The 21,509-nt window shown below is 45.6% G+C and overlaps 1 protein-coding gene across 1 annotated transcript in view; it reads left to right on the forward strand.

Moving 5' to 3' along the window:
• Positions 1-21,509, forward strand: part of LOC147029238 (polycystin-1-like protein 1) — a 91,140-nt gene that overhangs the window by 27,355 nt on the left and 42,276 nt on the right. The window contains exons 3-6 of the mRNA XM_085876444.1: positions 1,408-1,587; positions 4,768-4,876; positions 11,073-11,149; positions 20,215-20,392. Of these exons, the coding sequence (XP_085732570.1) occupies positions 4,830-4,876; positions 11,073-11,149; positions 20,215-20,392 (302 nt within the window). The 5' untranslated portion in view covers positions 1,408-1,587; positions 4,768-4,829. The remainder of the gene's footprint in view (positions 1-1,407; positions 1,588-4,767; positions 4,877-11,072; positions 11,150-20,214; positions 20,393-21,509) is intronic.

Consider the following 21,509-nt stretch of genomic DNA (forward strand, 5'->3'; position numbering starts at 1 on the left):
ACCCAAGCCCATCTCCTTCAAATTCCCTACTTTCCTTCCTGAAAGTCCCCGTAATGTCCATCTTCTATTCCCCATGTTCCCCACCCCATCCCTCTCCCTTCCACAGATCTCCTAATGTCTCTGTTCCCCACTGTTTTGTCCTTCCCACTCCCACCCCTCTTTTCTCATGCCACCCTTGCTGTGCGTTGTGTGTTAGCTCTCACACAAGCCTTGACAAGGTATACAACAAAAAAAATGTATCAAGCCACAGAAAACAAAATGTCGATACACTACGCTTTCACAGCTAGAACAAACATGGTGAACATCTGGTCGATTGAACCTTATTGTTTTTTTTAATATGTATCGATGTCGAAGTGAGAGGTAGATTTTAAATGCAGATCACACAAAAAGGTTAAACAAAGTGGTCCTGTAAAAAAAAAATTGCACTTTTTCAGTGGATGAGACACCTCCTGATGCACCCACCACATAGCACCGCGGGACCCAACAAATGCGGAAACGTACATCTAATCGATGTGATATTGAAAGCACGTGTACTTTTTCCAAAAACGAACAACCAAACAGCTTAGAGAGCGCTCACCAAGTGGCTTAAGCATTCAAGCAAGCACTCCAATGAAACAGTCGATAATAAATGGCTCCCTTGGCTCGCAATTGGCAATCACCGAACCGTCATATTAAACATAGTGTACCCCCCCTCCACCCGGAGACACCCAAAGTGTCACATATGTCCGAATTAGACAAATGAACACTTTTCTAGGAGTCGGAACTGTTTGTAAATTCGATTCTGAAGCTTAAATTTTGTAATTCTTCTTAATTTAAGAGATACTCGTGGTGATCACATGTGCGGAAATGAAATGTAACACCGAACGCCGATGTCTCCGGGCGTTTATAAGTATTACAATGTGCCAAACAATTCATAGCGATGATAAACAGCTTGTTCCAAGTTGCAGCCTACCCCAAGTAAAGGTGAGGTTGAGCAGGCCAAAAAACATGGCGGCTTCAGATCCCAGCGAGGTTATCCAGGAAATGCCTTAAGACCCCAGACAGCAACGTGGCCACCTGATGAAGAATACAATTAAATTAAGCCGTTAATTGTCTTCAAAATGGGTGTTTTAATTAACTTAAACACACAATTTTCACTTCTGCACTTATTTGGAGTTTTCTTAGTATGCATGCAAAATTTCAGCCTGCTCGGTTTTATGGTTTTGGAGTTATGGAGGAGACACACACGCTGACACGCTGTCACACACACATAAATATAAATATATAAATGTATAAATATATATATATATATATATATATATATATATATATATATATATATATATATATGTATATATACATATACATCTGTGTCATTACTGAATCTTGTTAATAACCTTTTCCCCCATCAATGACTCCTCCTCGCAGTGTGATTCACCAATCGTCCTCAAATCGAGCTTGGTGTTCAAGTGGAGGCGGTCCTCATGGAACATCGCGCCGGTCATTGGCTGCCATCAATCCCATGGCCGAGCCTGGAACCGTGTTCAGTCTGTGACCGATGCGTTCCTGCAGTGCTCCCTGCGATCCGTGCTGCGCTCCCTGTACGCGGTATGACCAGGAAGCTTTCTTTCCTCCAAATGTGTTTTTAACCATTATTTTATTTTATTTATATATTTCAGCTTCTTAATTTTGCTTCAACAGGTGAGTTTTGAATTTGAGTTAAATGATACGTGACTGATCTTAATATTCCATGAAAACTTCACATGACCGGCATGTAGAAAGAGAGTGATACAAGATGAACATTTTGCCTTCAATGTGAATAAAATGGGAACAGATTCCATTGTAAACTCGTATCACAAACACAAACAGAATTCCAGTGTTCCATTTTCATGAACAGTACATATTGTTGGAACTTTGCTCAACTCCAGTGGTGGCATTTAGGGTTCCTCATTTTTACCTTTTATCTTCATCTCGTTTGTAAAGAAAACATAAGTGGTCCGCGAGAGGAGGAACTGCTTTTGGAGAGACTTTCGGAGCTTCCTTGGATATTAATGTTTTTCTTTGTCTTTTGCGTCATCCCATTTGTTGAGGCAGGGATCATCCTCATGAAACACGACCATCAACATCTTCCTGCTGCGGTCTCATATCTTTAGCTGCTATAGTATTCTACGGCTATCTCCAGCCCCCTTCTTGCTGTTGTTTCATAAACACTGGTGGACCAGTTGGTCTGATGGACCAAATTTTCATTGGTCTTTCCAGCCTTGTTGCAAACACGCCTGCTGTACTGCTTCAGCATAAGGTTGTTTTTCACTCAGCCCAGATGTTCTTGGGGCGAATGTGGGGATTATGTGTTTGCTTTTATTATTGCCATGTGATACCATTAATCTCATTATTGAAGATATTATTTGTGTTTGTTGGTATATGCTTTGTTGCAATGTTATGATTGTTTTTGTGATGTAATTAGAATGCCACACTGTGGTTGAAGGATGTATTAAGCTGCTTTATCTACCTTAACATGGTGCGCGTTTATAACATGGGAATGCTGATGGATTTTTTTGGAGTAAAGTCGACTCTTAAAGGGTCCACAGCCTTGTTCTTCATTGCATGGCCCGGGAGTCACTGGCGGCCCCTGGTGACCTAAAGTGCGGCCCCTGACGTGTGGCCAATAATACACAAATCTGAAAACACCCCATCATAATCTGCCATAAATACTATCAAATTGACCTAATGGTTTCAAATGAGTGTTCCAATGTGAAGCATAACCGTAACATAGGTACTCAGGATATGGTTTCCGTGCACGCACGCACGCACACACACACACACACACACACACACACACACACACACACACACACACACACACACACACACACACACACACACACACACACATACACACACACACACACACACACACACACACAACTCATCCATTGAGAGTTGAAGATTCTGCCCAGGCAGAATAAATCTCAGAATTCTGGTGTTGGCTTAGTGATTAGGGTGGCTGGCTTGGGATCCTTGAGTCCTGAGTTTGAGCCCTGCTGACCACTGAATTAACACCAGGTGGGGCTGACTATGCCTGTCATCCTTTTGAGGTTGGCAAAATGAGTACTCGTTTACTGGTACAATGGTTGTGTCAGTGCTGTTCCATGCCTGCAACTGCAGTGCGGTAATCTTCATCCTGATGATGCAGCACTTATTTGGAAGGAAGGAAGGAAAGAAGGAAGATATAGACATGGTCTTGTTCTCGTGCCATTTTTCACTTCTAAGGATGAATCACATTCTTTCATGTCCACCTTCGACTGGTTCACTCTCCCCACCGACACGCTTTTGATTCTGAAGAACAATGGACACTCTTGTTTTTGCACCGACAAAGGGTTAACGCTTCAAATGTCAGCTTCTCCTTGCATACCACGTCGGTTGGCATACCTCAATCAATGTCCTGTTGATTTTATCCATGATTCATCTTCGACTCCACTGCACATCCTTTTTCTCAAATGATCATTGCCGTTTTTTCCGTTATTGCACAGGACTTCCCTTATTACACAGGACTAAACACTGATCTACATTTACATAATCCACTTTTCACTCTTCTTTACATCTTCCTCCAGATCTCTGATCTTACTCAACACAGAGCTGACATGATTCGACAATGTCAACCCTTCTCCATCCAACGTTATTGGCTGAACATGATCCTCAATTTTGAAACAGCTCAAATTAAGTCTCTCAAAGCATTTTATAATAATTTTTTTATTGGGTGTGGGTGTGTGTGCGTGCATGCGTGTTTGTGTGTGTGTGTTGTTTGTTATCTCCATATGTGGGTTTCAGAAGGTGGAACAGTCTTCCCAGGTCTCGAAGTATCCACCTCCGTTTCAGTGTGGGTTGTCACGAATCATGGACCAAGGTGTGAAGTTTTCTTTTTCTCAAAGATTTGTTCCGAGGGCTCTTTTGAGGCTCGTCACTGAGCCCCGGACATCAAGAAGGTAGATGTTTCCACCTGCAGTAAAACATTTCCCTCTTCTCTGTAACTGTTAAAGTTTTCTCCTTTAACTGTCAAAGTGCCCTTTGTTACTTTATTGCTGCCATAGTTACACCAAACAAGGCCTAATTAGGCTTATCCTGGATTATTGAGAGAGGATTCTACATCTCAGCATTCCTTGTAGGAGGCCTGGGAAGTTATATCGACTGTTGATGGGAGTAAAGATCGCATTATATATTAACCTCATTAGATTCTTGTCAATGAAAAACTTTTTTCATGAAAGAATGAGTTACACATGCAGAGGGGTTTGAACCTCCCATTATTAATGGAAAGATTTGCACTGAAAATAAATAAATAAATAAATAAATAAATAAATAAATGTTTCTGGAGATCGTTGTTGTTCGTCTTTCGGCTGCTCCCGTAAGGGGTCGACACAGCGGATCATCCATTATGATCCACATACTGACTTGGCACAGGTTTTACACCGGATGCCCTTCCTGACACAACCCTGGTCACCTCTTACGACACAGGATAAGGATTGGGTTTCACCATGATTCTGGGCTGCCCGACACCCTCTCATCGCACGGCCCAGTGCAGGGCTCCCGTCCTCAAGCGATGCTCCAACCCAAGCCTACGAGTATCCGGATTACAGGCGCACGCCACTACGCCCGGTTAAATAAATGTCTCTGGAGATCGAACATCAATTAATATAACAATAGCGACATTATGTGCAGACAAGCTTTTCTTTGGCTTTCTCAATGGAATTATATATTTTGTGTGATGGGCCCTTCTCTCTGTATCTCCAACAGCCCCTTGCTGATTGTTGGCCTTTGTCCTCCTGAATTACCAACAGAGAGGTCTTCGAACCACGATGGGGCAAACTTTGTCTCCTTTCCTTTATCTCTGCTTGCTGGAAGGGTAAAGGTTGTTTACTATGGACTCACATCCTCTTTCACAACTTGTTTAGCGTGAGCCTCGAACAGACAGATTTGAATTTGAAAATGAGAAAATGAAACTTCTTTAAAGATTCGAACTGTCGTTTTTATGAATCTCTGCCACGATGCTTGAGCCATTATTATGAAATAAAAATTAAATCCTGTTATCACTGTGATGTAGGTGTGCTGGTTGCATCTCTAAACTGGCTTCGTGTGGTATGATTCAATCATCTCGGAAATGCAATTTGAACAGCTGAGGTCCTGCTGTGACATACACAATTAACGTGACTTCCCTTGCACTGCCTGATAATCCAATCCACAAGGATAATGGAGTTACTGATTGGATTCGGAAGTGTGAATATTTTTTCACCCAAATTTTAATCCGTTAAAGGATATGAAAATTCCTCTTTTTGTCTTCAAAAAGTGCTGCAGACGGACGGGTCATAGTTTGAAAGGTGTAAATTGGTCGGAGAGTTTAATAACCTGACCAGTTTTAAAGGTGTGAATTGGTCGGACAGTTTAATAACCTGACCAGTTTTAAAGGTGTAAATTGGTCGGACAGTTTAATAAGCTGACCTGTTTTAAAGATGGAAATTGGTCGGACAGTTTAATAACCTGACCAGTTTTAAAGGTATAAATTGTTTGGCGAGTTTAATAACCTGACCAGTTTTAAAGATGTAAATTGGTCGGACAGTTTAATAACCTGACCAGTTTCAAAGGTGTGAATTGGTCGGACAGTTTAATAACCTGACCAGTTTTAAAGGTGTAAATTGGTCAGAGAGTTTAATAACCTGACCAGTTTTAAAGGTGTAAATTGGTCAGACAATTTAATAATCTGACCAGTTTTAAAGGTGAGAATTGGTCAGACAGTTTAATAACCTGATCAGTTTTAAAGATTTAAATTGCTCGGAGAGTTTAATAACCTGACCAGTTTTAAAGGTCTAGATTGGTCGGCCAGTTTAATAACTTGACCAATTTTAAAGATGTAAATTGGTCGGACAGTTTAATAACCTGACCAGTTTTAAAGGTGTGAATTGGTCGGACAGTTTAATAACCTGACCAGTGTTAAAGATTTAAATTGGTCGGAGAGTTTAATAACCTGACCAGTTTTAAACGTGCAGATTGGTCGGCCAGTTTAATAACTTGACCAATTTTTAAAATGTGAATTGGTCGGACAGTTTAATAACCTGACCAGTTTTAAAGATTTAAATTGGTTGGAGAGTTTAATAACCTGACCAGTTTTAAAGATTTAAATTGGTTGGAGAGTTTAATAACCTATCTAGTTTTAAAGATTTAAATTGGTCGGACGGTTTAATAACCTGACCTGTTTTAAAGATGTAAATTGGTCGGACAGTTTAATAACGTGACCTGTTTTATAGGTGTAAATTGGTCGGACAGTTTAATAACCTGACCTGTTTTAAAGGTGAAAATTGGTCGGACAGTTTAATAACCTGACCTGTTTTAAAGATGTAAATTGGTCGGACAGTTTAATAACCTGACCTGTTTTAAAGGTGAAAATTGGTCGGACAGTTTAATAACCTGACCTGTTTTAAAGATGTAAATTGGTCGGACAGTTTAATAACCTGACCTGTTTTAAAGGTGTAATTGGTTGGACAGTTTAATAACCTGACCTGTTTTAAAGATGTAAATTGGTCGGACAGTTTAATAACCTGACCTGTTTTAAAGGTGTTAATTGGTTGGACAGTTTAATAACCTGACCTGTTTTAAAGACGTAAATTGGTCAGCCAGTTGAATAACCGGAACAATTTTAAAGGGGTAACTTGGTCGGCCCGTTTAATAACCTGACTTGTTTTTTCAGGTGTAAATTGGTTCCTTCTATAGTATTCGGACTTTGGTACCTGGTCTCTTTGGAGAATCCTTGACTATCGCTGGTCGAGTGGATCTGTGGTTGATCAGTGCCCCAGATGAGATACACTTCTAGTTTTGGGGGATGTCAATGCATCGACTGGAACTGATAGGGATGGTTATGAGACATGAGTTTATCCCCATGGGTCAGGAACTAAGAACCAGAATAGCACTAAGTTCCTTGACTTTGCAAGAAGTCATGGACTTAAGGTGGCTGGTTCAAGGTTTCAGCGCCCAGAAGCTCATCGCTGGACTTGGTATTTCACCAATGACGGTGTGACAAAGGAGAGTGACCATGTCCTCGTTGACGGTCGCTGGAGGATGATCCAGAACTGCAGGGTCTACCGAAGTGCTCAGTTCCTCAATACTAACCACCAGATTGTTGTAGAAACTCTAAAGCTGCACCTTAAATCCTGGAGAATGGTACCACATCAGCCTCGGCTGGATGTTGGCAAACTCAGGGGTGAGAGAGTAGCTGAGGAGTTTGCAAACAGGCTGAGTGGACACTTGGGGGGTCTGGGTGCTTTGGGGGGTCCTGAAGAGTTGTGGAGTGCCTTCAAGACCACCGTTCTTAATGTTACCGGTGGATGTCTTGGAATTCACCGCAGGGCAAAGAAGAATTTTGTCTCTCAAGGGACACTGGATACCATTGACCAGAGTCGCAGGGCCAGGCTGAATGGCAGAGCTGAGCTGTTCAGGGAGCTGAGGCGTAAAACTGTATGTGCACTGAGGGTGGACAAGGAGGCCTATGTGCGAGTAATCTGTGAGGGGGTAGAGCATCACCTGTGGACAGTTTGATTCAATGAATCGGGATGCCTTCTGGAGGATTCTTGGTCTTCGTGGGGTGCCACCACAACTAATCGATCTGATGTCTGAACTCTACTCTGGTACTGAGAGTGCTGTGAAGTGTGATGCTCCCATCTCTGACTTATTTCCAGTTGTTACTGGAGTTTGTCAGGGGTGTGCACTTGTATGGACTGGATTTTAGGGAGGATGTCAGAGAGATCAAGCTGTGGTGCATCGTTTGGGAATGTCAAGATCTTGGACCTTGATTTCACAGATGATGCAGTCATCTTTGCAGAGACTTTAGATTTCTTTTTGGGGGCCCTCGAGGTGCTGAATGAGTTGGAGCTGCTGGGATTACGGGTTTCTTGGGTCAAAACTAAGATCCAGGCTTTCAATGACATCTTGGATGCTGCTGTCCTGTCTGTGTCTGTTTTTGGTGAGGATGTTGAGGTCGTGGAGAGATTCACTTACCTTGGCAGTGATATTCATGTCTCTGCTGGCTGCGAGTCAGAGGTCAATAGACGTCTGGGTCGCGCCTGGGGAGTCATGGATTCACTGGATCATGGGGTGTGGCGCTGCCAGTACCTGTGCGGGAGGACGAACGTCCGAGTCTTCAGGTCCTTGGTGCTTCCAGTCTTGCTCTATGGATGCGAGACTTGGACTCTGACCAAGGATCTGAGACGGAGACTTAATTCCTTTGGTGCCAGGTCTCTTCGGAGAATCCTTGGCTATCGCTGGTCGGATTTTGTGTCCAACGAGCGGTTGCTGAGAGAGACTCGGATGAGATTTGTTACCTGCATAGTCCGTGAATGTCAGTTGCGGCTGTCTGGACATGTGGCTCGTTTTCCTGACGCTGATCCTGTTCACCAGATTCTCTCAGCGAGGGAGTCTCGTGAGTGGAGGAAGCCAATGGGCCGACCACGTGCCTCGTGGTTGCAGCAGGTTGATCAGCATCTCAAGGAGATGGGGATGGGCCAGTCATCCGCCTGGGGGATGGCCAGACGGAGGCCTCTGGAGTACTGGCATAAAGTGGACGCAGCGATGCGCTGCTCCGGCACATGCTCCCGCACCTGACCTGACCTGGAGGGGGGATGGCAGGGATATTTCTATGACTCTGTTTTTTGTGTTTTTTTCTAAATTCCTGGCACTTGAAATTGCCATCCCCATGGAGTATACATTCTCCTCCCCCCCCCCCCACACCTGCTGTCAAAAGATTTTGTGATAATGTTCATTGAATTCGTGAATTTTTCACGTCTGACATTTTAAAATGTATCCGTTTTTCCAATGCGAAACTGAATTAAGTGGTAATACGTTTTGAATCTGACCACACAGAGTTTAAACAGTTCCAGGATTATTTTTTCATTCCTATTTTTTTTTTTTTCAGTGTGAGAAATGTATTACCTCGCAAAATTTTTCGGTTATTTTTCCGAAAAAAGCTCATAGAGTGGGTCCCGTTGTCGGGCCATCTCTCCGTATGCACATCTGTCCGTTAATATTTGACGGAAACATCTCACAAACTACCCGACCGATTTGGACCAAATTACGTATGATGTACAAGGATAGCAAGGTCTTGTGGGGTTGCACTCCCCTTCTGGATGTGCTCCCTATAAAATGGGTAAAAGGGGGGGTTTTACCCCAAATCTTGGGATTTCTTTCAAAATTCTTCTCAGAAGCCGCCGATCCAGACCAAACTTGCCACGAGGCATCAGGAGCTTGGCCTAACCTTCAGTTGTGCTCCTCATGACCATATCACTTCAGGAAGGGGGGAGGGGTGGCTCTTTCCCCCAAATCCCCGGGAAAGGGGATGAAACGACATTTTGGGCACGACTCCTTCTTCCGAGCCCGAAAACATCACTTTCCCTTCTCCTCTCCTTGGAAAGGCAAGTTTCCCATTGCCTATCTTTTGGAGATATTTTCTTTCTCTCTCGCTCAACTTCTGACAGGTTTGCACTTGCTGACGCTGGGTGTGAGATGCCGCGTAGCTGTGTCACCAGCACAGCATCTCCCATGTCTACAAACTCCAGCAAATGCTCACAGAGGTATCCTCGGTCTGTTTTGGGAAATGTACCACTTGGTGAAATGCGATGCATTGATTGTTGAATTTTGTCAAAGTCAGTCTTCTTGTCTTCTTCTCCTTCCTCTGTCTACAAAACAATCTCGGATTGATGGAAAATCCTCCCCGGTTTCCCTTTTTCAGTTTCATCCCTGCTTTCCCCGAGCTCGTCTTGCCGCGTTTCATGCGACTTGTTCACCCCCACACGTCCTTGTCTCTCCCTCCCCTTGATCTCACACTTCTACTCTGATTGTCGGTGTTTCCCCCTTTCCAATTTGTTCTCTTCCAAGCTGATTTGTTAGGCTTAGGGTTAGGGTTAGTGAGCCTCGATCACTTCTCCAAAAAAATTTACTCTTTTCAAGACTCAGATGTGCATTTCTTCCCTGCATTGCAAATGCTCGCGATTTAAGATTTCATGAATGGCATCAATATCCTCCTAGAAAATGAAAAATGGTTCTTATGAGAACGGGTAACATTTACCTGTTCATCAAATCACAGCTGACTTCATTGGGTTCTTCTGATGTTGAAATCTTCATTTTTTTGGTTCTACGTGCTGGGGGCACAGCTGTGTCGCTGATTCGGTTATATCGATGTCTCGGTTCTTCCGAGCTTCAACTCGGTTTAATTATTTTTCTGTAACCAATACCGACATGTGTGCGCATGCGCATCATGCACGTTACTCTTGGTTACACGTCTGAACTAGTGTTGAACTTCCCTCTGCGGAGACCAAGCATGAGACAAAGGAGGAAGCCATTTGGTTCTTATTTCCTGTGATGTATCTACATCCCACAAGTTAATCTATCAGTTTATTTATCCTCCATAGTCCAAAATCAAATTTACCATCAATTCAATTAAACATCCTCATCCCTTTATAATGGACTTGCATGTCCCACTTCAATGTGAGACATACAGTTTGGCCAGGACACCAAGAGCTAGTGTCTTTTTTTTTTATTATCATCTGTGATTTAAATGAAATAAATGAAAGCGGGATGGCTCGCCTTACATCCTCATGAGAAGAAATGCTGGTTCTGAGATGCGGAATCCCCTGCGAGTCAGATTCAACTCCCTCGCCTAGAGGAACAAATCCATCGCGTGACAAATCAGAGATAAGCATGTTACCAACTGAACTATCCTGCTGCCCATCTGTCAACAATGCCGGGTATCTTGTGGAGGTTTCCCATCCAAATACTAATTGGATGGGACCCGCAGCTTCCCAGATTTTTGATCCGATCGGGCACATTCAAGCTGATAAGTCAATATGTTTTGAAGATAAGCTGATAAGTCAACATTTCATTTGGCTAATGATCCAGCCAGCTCCTGCGTGACGTGCTTTCTTCTTTGCAACATGATCTGGAAGGTAAGGATTGGCAGGATAATCGAACCTTTCATCACCAGTGTAAGGTGTTTCATAACAAAGGTGAGAAATGTTGTAAGAAGGCAAAAATTGCTCACTTCATGTCTCCATCTGTTGAAGGCTTGCTGATGAAGCGGTTCAACAAAGAAGACTTGAAAAGCCAGTGTTCAAGGCATACAGTCCATTACAAAGGACAGGTGTGTTTGGGTAAAGCTGTCGTTTCCATCGCTTGGCTCATTTGTCTCAAATGTATGTAGTCAACAATTTTTTTTTGTCTTGCCTGAAACCGAATTGAGAGTTTTGGAAGGCGTCATTTCTCAAATCTCATCCATGCACTAAATTATAATTACCGTACCCGGGGAACCTCTTCGGAGTTTCGCCAAACTTCTGAAATCCTTAATTCTCATCACATTGACAAGAAATTTGAATAGAATTTGCATAACAGGTCACTGAATTCACCCAGCAATTATTTTTGAGGTCAACGTAGGCCAAATGTCAATGACTTGGGTGAGATTTCTAAAATCCCCAATTTTCACCCCCATTGGCTTGAAATTTGAAGAACATTTGCAATATTTGGTCATTGAATTCAACCACCAATTATTTTTATGGTCAGATTTGTTTTTATGGATGTTGCAAGTAATGTGCTATGCATGACATCTTTCTTGTTGTTATGTCCATGGGAGGCGGTGGAGGGTGGGTTCGGGAGGGCAGTTATAAGAATTGAGGATTTGACCCACGTTTACATTTCTGCTAACGACATAGCATTTCTCTCCCTGTATTAAGTGCTTGTATAGTGTTACGGATTAGTGAATCCGATATCATTGGAAATGTTAAGTAATATAGGTTGGGATAAGCTGGTTTGAGGATTTGAAGAAAGGGGGAAGGGTGGGGGGGGGCACAGGGCTTTGGTGTGTTGGTAAGGTGGGAGCAGAGAGAGGACAAAGTTGGGAGGGGGGGTTGAGGACTTGGGATTGTGTGTGTATGGGGGAGGCAGGGGAAGTGGGATTAGGGACCTGAAGTCACATTTTACATTGTGCAGAATTTCTATGGATCCCAGATAGTCTCATTGGGTATTTTGGGTCCATTGGGTCTTTTTCGTCTTCGGGGTCAGGTCAGGTCAGGGATGGGCACATGCGCCAGAGCAGCGCGTCACTGAATCCAATTTCCGCCGGTACTCCAGGGGCCTCCATCTGGCCATCCACCAGGCAGATTCCTGGCCCATCCCCATCTCCTTGAGATGTTGATCAACCTGCTGCAACCACGATGGACATGGTCGGCCCATTGGGCTCCTCCACTCACGAGGCTCCTTCGCTGAGGAGAATCTGTTGAGCAGGATCAGTGTCAGGAAAATGAGTCACATGTCCATACAACCACAGCTGACTCTGACAGAATATGCAGGTAACAAATCTCATTTGAGTCTCAGCAACCGCACGTTGGACACAAAGTCCAACCAGTGATAGCCAAGGATGTTCTGGAGCAGCAAGGACCTGAACACTTGGACTTTCGTCTTCCTGCACAGTTACCGACGGCTCCACACCCCATGCTCCAGTGAATCCATGACTCCCCAGGCCTGACCCAGATGTCTATTGACCTCTGGCTCACAGCCAGCAGAGACATCAATATCACTGCCAAGGAAAGCGAATCTCTCTGTGACCTCAACATCCTCATCACAAACACGAACAGACAAAATAGCAGCATCTAAGATGTAATTGAAAGCCTGGATCTTTTTTTTGACCGAGGAAACATGTAATCCGAGTGGCTCTGACTCTTCATGCAGCACCTCGAGGGCCCCCAAAAGGATATCAGGAGTCTCCCCAAAGATGACTGCATCACCTGTGAAATCAAGGTCAGAGATCTTGACATTCCCAAACGATGCACCGCAGCTTGCTCTCTCCGACATCCTCCCCAGAATCTAGTCCATACAAGCACTGAAAAGTGTGTGGGCCAGTACACAACCCTGACGATCTCCGTTAACAACTGTAAATTAGTCAGAGATGGCACCACCACATCTCACAGCACTCTCAGTACCAGAGTATAGTTCAGAAATCCGATCAATCAGTCTTGGTGACACCTCACGAAGACCAATAATCCTCCAGAGGGCATCCCGATTCACTGAATCAAATGCTTCATGGAGATCACTATCGGCTGCAAGCAGCCCATGCCAAAACTCGCCTGCAATCAGTGAGGACACGAAGACTAAGGATACAGTCAATCGTTGACCGCTTTGGTGTAAAGCGTGACTGCTCTTGCCGCTGGTGCTCAAGCAGATGGTGGCGAACCCTTTCAAGAATTATCCGAGCAAAGACCTTTCCCGGCACTGACAGCAGCATCAGCACTCAGTCGTTGATGCAATCCTGGTGATCACCCTTCCCTTTCCAAAGAGGAACTACAAGGCCCCTCTTCCAATCAGTTGGGATGATGCCTGCGTTCCAAGGAGAGCACAGAACTGCATGCAACTACATGAGTACAGCATTTCCACCAGCCTTGAGAAGTTCAGCATGGACGCCACAGATCCCAAGAGCTTCACCCCATTTCATCCTGTTCACCATCGCCTGTGTTTCCAGAAATGAAGGTGGATCACAGTTGATTGGAGCATCAGCAATCGGGATAGTGACACCCCTGACATCCCACTCAATAGCTGGTGGATCAACCTTCTACAGCCACTCAATGTAACCGGCCCAGTAGGCCTTCACTTTGGACTCCTCTGTCAAGAGCCCACCACCCTCGGCTCTAACTGCAGTACACCAAGGGCCAGGATTGGTGGAATGGAATGCAGGAATTCCCCTGTAAGCAGGATGGGAATCACTTGACCACAGGTGATGCTCGACCCTCTCACAGGTTCCTCGCACATAGGCCTTCTCATCCACCATCAGCGCACACAGAGTTTTATGCCTCAATCGCTGAACACCTCAGTTCTTCCCGTTGCTTCTGCACCATGGATCTGAGCTGGGAAAGTATGGCACCTTCCTCATCAGACTGCTCAACTGTTACAACCCTTTGTGGCTTCTGTTAATGGTGAAGCACAACTTGCAAGTGGTGTGTCTGCTCCTCGAAGGCAGCAACCTTGTTAATAAGTTCCTGTGCCTCTTCACACAATGAGTCTTCACAATGTTCTGCATCCTGCTGGTGAAGCCTCTCTCGATGCTGATTCCTCGCTCGTTCCTGAACCAACCATTTGAGCTCGTCTTGCAGCCACTCGGTCTCCTTCTGTGCTCCACCCCCCCCCCCCCACCACAACCGGAATCCACCAGTGATTCAAGAGCCACGAATATACACATGAACCGTGGGACCATGGGCTCCACCGCAGCATGTCCATGAGCCTTGGTGATCTGTGCCAGGTCAGTGTGAAGCGCCACCACGAAACCATACATGTCCATGACCGTGAGGTCCGACATGTCCATGTGGAAAACACACGCGTCTCCAAAACCCTGAGAACGTTCCCGATCCGTCACATGGAAGTTCGTCGGCGGATGTTGGCTCATGAGATGCTGCTCGAGTCCCTCCATGCTGATTAATGATGTGGTATCGTAGTGATTTGCAGGTAAATTGTGGGTGAGGGACCAGATGAATTTCCAAAAGAATATAAAACCACCAACCACACCTATGAAGTCATTTTGAAAGCTCCGAAACTAAACGTTGCTTTTCCGCTTTAGGTTCCCTAGTGTGCATGACCGGTTGGAGTGGGTATTTGGGGTGTTTTGGTTTATCTCGGTGTTTTGGATCCTCATGGTCTTTGAGGTCCTCATGGTTTATTTGGTCCCCTGGGTCTTTTGGGTCTTTGGGTTCTTTTGTGTCCTCTGGATCTTTTGTGTCTTTGGGTCATTTGGATCCCCCTGTGTCTTTTGGATCCTCTGGGTCTTTTGGGTGTTCAGGGTCCTCATAGTCTTTTGGGTCCTTGGGGTCTTTTGGTTAAAAAAAATTGTATACCTTGTTAAGGCTCGTATGAGAGCTAACACACAATGCACTGCAAGGGGGCATGAGGCAAAAGGGGCTGGAGTGGGAAGGACAAAACAGTGGGGAACAGAGATTTTAGGAGATATGTAGAAGGGAGAGGGATGGGGATGGGGAACACGGGGTATACAAGATGGACATGACAGGGACTTTCAGGAAGGAAAGCAGGGAATTTGAAGGAGGGGAGTTTGGGGTGGATTAACGGGGGTAGAAAAGATCGAGGATTTGGATGGGGGATGATAAGAAGTGGTGGTGAACAGCTGTTTAGAAGGCCTGGAGGGAAGAATGGGATTGAACAGAGTGAGGGAGTTTATTCCAAAGGTGGAGAAAAAGAGGAATGAAAGAGTGAAGGTAAGCAGTGATTCATTATTTGGGTATTTTAGGTCTTCGGAGTCCTGGAAGTCCTCAGGGTCTTTTTGGAACTTGGGGTATTTTGGGTGTTTTGGTTACTCGGGGATATTTGTGTCTTCGGGTTCTTTTCAGTCTTTTGGATCTTCAGGGTGCATTTTCAGTCTTTTCAGTCTTCTGGATCTTTTTGGTCTTTTGGATCTTTTGGGTCTTTGGGGGTCTTTGGGGTACTTTGGGTCTTCAGGGTCTTTATGGATCATTGAGGTATTTTGGGGGTCTTTTGTATCGTCACGGTCTTTTCGCGATTTTGGGTGTTTGGTTTTTTGGGGTCTTTGGGATATTTGGGTCTTCGGGGTCTCTAAGGGTCTGTTAAGTATGTTGGGTTTTTGGGGTCTTCAGGGTCCTTTTGGGTTTTCATCGTCTTTTCGGTATTTTGCGTCTTCGAGGTCTTTGGGGTCTTTAATGGTCTTCTGGGTCTTTTAGGTTCTTGGGGTATTTTGGGTTTTTGGGGTTATTTGGGTCTTCAGGGTCATTTTGGTCCTCAGGGTCTTTTGGGTCCTTGGGGTCTTTTGTGTCGTGGGGGGACTTCAGGTTAAGTATTTCAGGTTACAATTGTGGGTGATATCAGGTCAGCTATCCAACCAATGGGTGAAGAGCGGATTATACATACATACATACATACATACATACATACATACATACATACATACATACATACTGTTGCGGGTCGGGGTCTAGCGGAGAAAACGACCACTAGGTGGGGGAAACTACGTCGATTCCCACCAGACTCCCCGGAATTGTAGGCCGTCGCTCATGGATACTTTCGTGACGCAGCGGGTCGTTTAACCGACCGTGGACGCCAATACCTCAACCGCGTGGTGTAGGGGCCTCCTGTGTCGAATCGAGTTACCTAATTAACCACGTGGTTTCGACTATCGGGGAACCACGCCCTCGGTACGCCTTGCCCGAACCGGATCACTCTCCCAACTACCGACTCCCTTTCCGGATCGGATGCAGTCGAGTGGCACTGCCAAGGACGTACCGGCTAGAAGGAACGGATTGTCGGGAATAAAGACCCGGCTAAACTCAGATTCGAACCATGCTGGACCAATGGAGGAAAAGACAAAGACGAGCTGGGAACATTTCTACAATTATTATTTATTTACAATAGGTGGGGGGAAAAGCATGTGGCACAACAAAAAGGTTTATTCGGTATGTAATGCAGGGGAAAGAAGAGAGAGGTGTGGGGTGCGGCAATTTTACAAGCAACTTACAAAAGTGGACACAGTGCAGACTTGACGTGAGATTAATAAAAGCAACAATTACAACAATAAAGATCTTATACCGAGGCTTATCTAACGGACAGGCGCCAACACACTCAGACACATACTCAGACAAAATAAACGGAGTGAAAAGAAAAGGGACCTTTTGCAGCCAGGGAGCGAGGGAGTTGAGGTCACAGTTTTTGGTACATGAGCGTTTCGGGGGAAGGGATGCTCCATGGTGCGGCACCCGACAAAAGCTGTGCAGTTCGGTCCACAGCCGCACGTGTGGTAATCGTGTCTGGCGGAGTCCAAAGAGGCGAGAGATGAGCATTAGGCAGGACCAGATTGGAGGCTTGGTCGAGGTCCTTCGCATCCACCAACTCCGACTTCTCCCTTTCAAAAACCAACCGCGACCTTTCAACTCCAACGACAACCTTCCCACTCAAGTCAACCTTCCCTCGCATCGAACTCAACTCTGAGAAATGTCCCTACTTTATAGATCACGGAGTTCGGGGTGGAGCCATGGCGAAGCCGACGTCATTGTCTGTCCTGATTGGACCGGGCCTTCATGTGGTCCGCCTTTCTGGGCAGGGTTTCGGCCAGACACTGGTAAGGACCGCCCACACCGCCGTGTCTGGGTTTGGGAAGGTGAATGGTGGTGCAGCTACTATATCGAACCTCAGGATTCTGCCTCAGAAAATGAGTCTCTGGAGACAGCGGGTAGACGATGGAAGTGCTTGTCCAGCACAAAGTGCCCGTCGGGATTTGGGCTCAGGAGACGAAACGAGGGCAGCAAGCGAGATGAAGGTACCGTGGATCAAATAAAAGGGGAAATAAAATAAAATCGGAAAAATTGATTTATTAATCCTAACTATAGCCCATTGCAATGCACCCCGGTGTCTTCCCGCTACACACAAGGAAGGGGTCTATCTGCACGTATACTAATGGCATAACTAACTCAGGACAACTGCATGTTGTATGCACACGGTTCCGAGAACCGTAACAATACATAATCACATACGCTTGCTCCATTATATTCATATTGTTGCGAATTTGGAAATCGATCACACTCAACATTCAGGTCCTTTAGCTCAGTTATCTCGGTAAGTACGTGTTCTATAGATAGCTCGCCTTCCATTGTTTAATGGGTACATCTATGTAAATGCACTGTGATTCATTTTAATAGTTAGGTCAGAACAACAAAGAAGAACCCTCCCGTCCCGTGATTCAACATTCAACGGCATCCCGTGATTCAACAGCTGACTCAGCAGCGTAAACGGGAATGACGGTTGGGACGGGTCGTCACGAGATTCAGCAAGGTAAACAGCCCCCAGCCACGGTTGCGGGGGGGGGCGGGCGGATGAGGGCGCATGAGTCACGCCAAAGCGAAGCGAGGCGGGGCGAAGAGGAATAAGAAAGGGGACCCTCTGCTTGACTCGAGTTGGTTCCTGTCGGGGGGTTGTTCTTCGCGTGGCTGTTGCTCTGCTTCGTGGTCTGGTTCGGCTGGCTCATCTTGGTTCGTGGAGCTCTTCATGGTCTGCTTGGTTCCTGGCTTGGTGCGATTTATTGGCCTCATCTTGGTCGGTGGTTCTTTGGGGAAGTGACGCATTGGGTTGGGAAGGATCAGCGCCTCATTTCACCAGCACGTGGTCCAGAGCACGAGGGGATCCTCCAGAGATTGGAAAGGATTGCAGCTCACGGTGATTGGATCTAGTTCGCCCTCGCTGGTGCCCGGTCCGAACAGCTCGAAGACCACACGAGGTGGAAAGGTCCCAGACAGACCCTGGGCTTCAGCTCCTCTGTCCCTCCGAGCTGAAGTCCGCATTAAAGGCATCAGCCACCATTTCTTGAGTGTGTGCGTATGTGTGTCCGTGGGCCCATCTAACAAGTAGAAAACTGTTAAGTGCTTTGTGTGCTGTACATATTGCAATGCATTTCTGATATTCGGTATAGTTATGCTCTTTTGTGTTCCCTCGTTCCCCATTATTACTGTATAAATAAACCCCAATTGTTAAATGTATCAGCTCGTTTTGTGTTTCTTGCATTGGCTCAACATGACGCGTGTTTGAGGATTAGTGTTCATAACGTGTTCATTTGGTCCGGCCCGACTTTGGTAATTCCGCTCGGTTACGCCGGATCCGAGTAGGCGATAGCGACTCGATTTGGACAAAGTCGGCCGAGGGTGAACTTCCCCGTAGTCGGACCATGTGGGTACTTAGGTAAATTGAAAAGTTGGCAATCGACCCTACCCCACGTGGTCTATCCATTGGCGAACTTCGGTCCAGTCAGGACCCGTCCACTCCGGACTTATCCGGGGCGACGACCTTTACATTCTGGGCGATCGGTCGAGCTGGCTCGCGGCTCCATCAGAGCGGTCGCGCTCACGGTCGACCCCCCGGCCCCGTAACAATATATAGATTTACATGCATCAAGGATTTGGATAGTGGAGTGTGGAGTCCGCTTTTTAAATAAAGATGACACAAAGCTTTGAGGAAAGGTAGATATCAGAGAGGGGGAGTGGAGGGGTGGGGGGGGTGATCAGATTCAGGAATAGATTTGGCAAAAGGTAAGCAGATGTAGTTTAATATAAAGAAATGTCAGGTGTTGGGGATAGGTATGAGCAATGAAAATAAGGATTATATTGTTACAAATTCTGGGTCGGGATTTGTCACGAGGGGGAACCTCTCGGGCTCTTTCCGACCTCTGGCCCTGCAGGCCACCGTGCTGCAGATAAGTCCGTGACCCGATGGTTTGTAAAGCAACCATGACGTCGATAAGAATGGCCAAACCTGGCAGGGTCCACCGACTTATTAAAAGTTTACCTGTCTATTGGATTGGCCCGACCAATTAAGGTCCGTACCCTCAGTGCGCTCCCGTCTATTTATTATGTATGGCCAACAGAACCATGAGATTGGCTAATCACAGAGCCAATCAGTGGGGCAAAACTTCCTGTCTAACTAAATTTACACATGATGTCAGACCAATGGCGGAAGTCCAAACAGGCAGACATGAGCACCGGCTTGGCCAAAGGACTCGTGGTAAGGAGAGATTGATGGACAAAGCGAGACAAATTAAGAGTCGTGGCAAATAAACATGTATCGAGAGTCGAAGCACTTGGCACATTGAGATGCTTGGTACATCAGACATTTGGTAGATTGAACGCTTGGTAGATCGGATGTTTGATGGTCCACATGCAAAGAAAGGCTGCCTGAAAATGTCTCTTGTCCAGGGTCCTCCATGAACATCCACTCAGCCAACAGGATTTTAGGTTGTATTCATGGGGGATAAATTGTTAATTAAAGGAGGTAGTTTGAACACTGCATAGGAATTTAGTGAGGCCTCATGTGGAATTTTGTGTTCAGGTTTGGTCACCACATCTGAGGAAGGACACATCGGGAAGGTTCAGAATGGAGCAGCGAGATTGATCCCAGGCCTCGCGAGACTCAGCTCTGAAATGAGGAGCGGTTGAAGGAGACAAGTCTACACGCGAGAAACGAGACGATTACGAAGTGATCTGATCATCTGATCGAGATGTTTAAGATAATGAAGGGTTCAGACGAAGCAAGTGCAGACGGGTTTATCTGCAGAGAGTAAAGAAGAGGAAAGTTATGATGCTCGAGAGTTACCACGCTTATCAAAGTACTTGTTTTCAGATTGAATTGGCCTTGCTTAACACGACCTGCTTCCTGGATTTGCAGATGCAGTTTTGCGGATAGAGACTGATCGCTTGGTGCATAAGGAGGGAGAAAAGGTCATCTTCTCTGCCTTGCCCTCGGTGCCACCACCAGTCACATATGAGTGGGATTTTGGGGATGGCTCTCACGCACAATGGACCCTGCAGCCTCAGACAAGCCACACTTATCTCCACAGCCAGTGGTGAGAAACCCAACCTACTTTTTTTTTTTAATATTCTACACAATGTCGAGGCTCGTATGAGAGCAAACACACACAAAGTACAACAAGGGGAGCAGGAGACAAGAGGGCTGGGTGAGGGAAGGGGAAAATACAGTGGGGAACAGAGACATGAGGAGATCTGTGGAAGGGAGAGGGATGGGGCGGGGTACATGGGGAATAGAAGATGGACATAACAGGGACTTTCAGGAAGGAATGCAGGGAAGTGGGATGTTTTCGACACAGGATGAAGGAAAGGTCGAATTGAAAACAGCCTTTTGAAGAAGAAGAAGTATAAGAAGAAGAAGAATACTGTGAAGAAGAAGACTGGTGAATTATGATACAATAACGAGAACCGCCCGTGTGAACGAGGAAGTTGAAACATTTTAATAGACTTAGAAAAAAAATTTTTGATCAAGATTACGTAAGATTAGGAAAAGGAAAGGTTGAAGAAAAAAAATCGTGAAGGTGTATAGTGAATGTGGGTTGGCAAAATTAGTTGATGATGGATTGGCAGCGGAAGAAGGAAGAAGAAGAGTCGGTACAGGAAGTCACGTGGTCACATGGTGGACAACGTGAGGTAAAAATTATCTTTTTAAATTTTATTTTAATGTTTTAAGATATGAAACAGAGGGTATTGTTGAGAGGGATAGAAGAAGAGTGGAGGGGAAAAGTGGAGAAAATAAAAACTTCGTAATAAGGAGAAAATACAATAAACACAATCCTGGACACGGACGGGAAGAAGGGTCGGCCTCAAGGAAACCCGAGATGGAAAAACGTCGTTTCCCAGTTGGTTCATTAATTATTAATTCATCCATTTTGTATCCTGTGTGTGTGTGTGTGTGTGTGTGTGTGTGTGTGTGTGTGTGTGTGTGTGTGTAAGGAGGAGGGGTGTGGTGTGTGTAAGGGGGAGGGGAGTGGTGTGTGTAAGGGGGAGGGAGTGGTGTGTGTAAGGGGGAGGAGGAGTGGTGTGTGTGTGTGTGTGTAGAGAGGAAGTGGTGTGTGTGTGTGTGTAAGTGTGTGTGTGTGTGTCTGTGTGTGTAAGGGGAGGGGAGTGGTGTGTGTAAGGGGGAGTGGTGTGTGTAAGGGGGAGGAGTGGTGT

This window comes from Eptatretus burgeri, chromosome 4, assembly GCF_056783735.1.
Source record: "Eptatretus burgeri isolate ZD-2024b chromosome 4, Ebu_testis_v1, whole genome shotgun sequence".
NCBI classification, from domain to species: Eukaryota; Metazoa; Chordata; class Myxini; order Myxiniformes; family Myxinidae; genus Eptatretus; species Eptatretus burgeri.